Source organism: Propithecus coquereli, unplaced genomic scaffold (genome assembly GCF_000956105.1).
Source record: "Propithecus coquereli isolate 6110/MARCELLA unplaced genomic scaffold, Pcoq_1.0 Scaffold145, whole genome shotgun sequence".
NCBI lineage: Eukaryota > Metazoa > Chordata > Mammalia > Primates > Indriidae > Propithecus > Propithecus coquereli.
In genome coordinates, this window is record NW_012138858.1 from 2795125 (window position 1) to 2797098 (window position 1974).

At 48.5% G+C, this 1974-nt stretch overlaps 1 protein-coding gene across 1 annotated transcript in view; it reads left to right on the plus strand.

Moving 5' to 3' along the window:
* CMPK2 (cytidine monophosphate (UMP-CMP) kinase 2, mitochondrial) overlaps positions 1-1415 on the plus strand; it is a 14863-nt gene extending 13448 nt beyond the window's left edge. The window contains exon 4 of the mRNA XM_012639947.1: positions 1163-1415. Within this exon, the coding sequence (XP_012495401.1) occupies positions 1163-1400 (238 nt within the window). The 3' untranslated portion in view covers positions 1401-1415. The remainder of the gene's footprint in view (positions 1-1162) is intronic.
* The last annotated feature ends 559 nt before the right edge of the window (positions 1416-1974 follow it).

A 1974-nucleotide genomic window follows, 5' to 3' on the forward strand; every position in this document is an offset into this window, starting at 1 on the left:
CTTAGGTTGGGATGTTTATAATTATATCATAAATATTTGTGGTAGGTGATAGTCCTTTGATATTGGGTCTGACATTTTGGATTTCGTCACTTAAAGTGGAAATATGACAAGAGCCGGGCAAATGTATAATAAAATATGCCAAAAAGTGAAGTAGCTCTCATTCATTCATGTATCCAAAGGACATTTATTGTATACCTATTTTGTGCCAGACACACTGGACTAAAAAAAGATTTTCCACTCAAGGAATTAATTGTTTAAAGGAGGAGACAGAAGGCAGCATACTTGCAAAAATTAGCGCTAATTTACAAGAGGAGTTCTTCAACAGAGTCACGCATAAAGGGATTTGAGAGCACAGGACAGGACGCAGTGAATTCTGCTCGGGGTCCTCACAGGAGCTGGGGTCTGAAGGGAGAGGAGAATTTTGCTGGCTGAGAACTCTCGCCAGAGGGAGAAGTATGAAGACAGGCCCAGTACAGATCGGGAAGCGGGTTCTTACTAGGAGACCGAATGTGTTCTGCAGGTCGTGGAAATCCACTGGGCATTTTAAGTACAGGCTGATTTGATTTTTACTTATGGTTATGATTTTATTCCCCCACCAAAAGCATTTTTTAAAAAAATGCTTTGCAGAAAGAGTGACTGAGGTGCCCAGAGGGGGTTTTCGTGAAGCCACGTGTGGTTTATTCATCTCCCTGCCTGATCCGGACGCAGGGTCAGAGGCTGGAGAGCTGGGAAGGACAAGGGGGCTTCCAGCCAGGGGCCCCCAGTCTGAAAACAATGTCGGAACTGAAGTGGGCTTGCCAGGGTTTTACTGGGCCCAGACCCAGCCTCAAATACAAAGGAGCTTCCAAACAGATCTACCACCCCCACCCGCCCCGCAGAGAGGAAAGGGCCTTGCAAGGCCAGAGGAAGCTCAGGAGAAACGTCAGTTTTAACTGGCAAGTGTAGCTGTGTGAGGAGCCCACTGCATGAGGGCTGTTGCTGATTTTAATTTTTTTCAATATTTTATAATGTTTTCAGTTTGTAAAATGTAATTTTTGTTAATTTGTACAATAGTGGGAAAACTTCCACAGAGCCAGCCCTGGAATCGCGTCGTCCGCAGCTGATTTTCAGGTGCTGCTGTGACTTCAGACGGGGAACTCCCTGCTCCTCCTCTTCTTCTTAGGTACTGGCACAGCACAGCCACCTACGCCATAGCCACCGAGGTGAGTGGCGGAGTGCGGCACCTGCCGCCGGCCTGCCACCCTGCGTACCAGTGGCCGGAGGACCTGCTCAGGCCCGACCTCGTCCTGCTGCTCACCGTGGGCCCGGAGGAGAGAGCGCGGAGGCTGCAGGGCCGGGGCCTGGAGAAGACCAGAGAGGAAGCAGAACTGGAGGCCAACAGCGTCTTTCGCCAAAAGTAGGTGTCCTCCGTGTGATGCGAGTGGCAGAGCAGGTGCCCCTGCAGGGAGGAGAGCCACTGGCACTTGTTTTAGGAGTGTGAAGAAATGATGTTCCCAGTTTTCAATGCAAGAAGCGATATCCTCTAAGTTATTTCAGCTGCCTGCGATGGGCTCGCTACGACAGAGCCGCAGCATCGTTAAGTGACGGCTGTCTGACGGGGGGTCACACCTTGCTTCTAGTCCTGGCTGTGCCAGATGTGGCGTGAACCTGGGCAAGACAATAAGGATCTCTGCACCTCAGTTTCCCCAGTTGTAATCTAATGGGCACAGAGTACCAGGTAGTGACCACAGTAACTTGTACCTATTCGGTGCTTTCCGTGTGTTGGGCATCATTTGACTTATAACGTTGTGTAACCTTACAACTTCCTTGCAAGGAAAGCATTAGCCATAGTTTACAGTTGACGAAACTCAGGCTCAACGCATTAAGTAATATTTCTAAATTTACACAGCTATTAAGTAGTAAAACTGGGATTCAAGTCAAGGTCTTTCTGATGTTGGAGACACCGTGTTTGTTTTAATGAGAAAGGCTTGAACA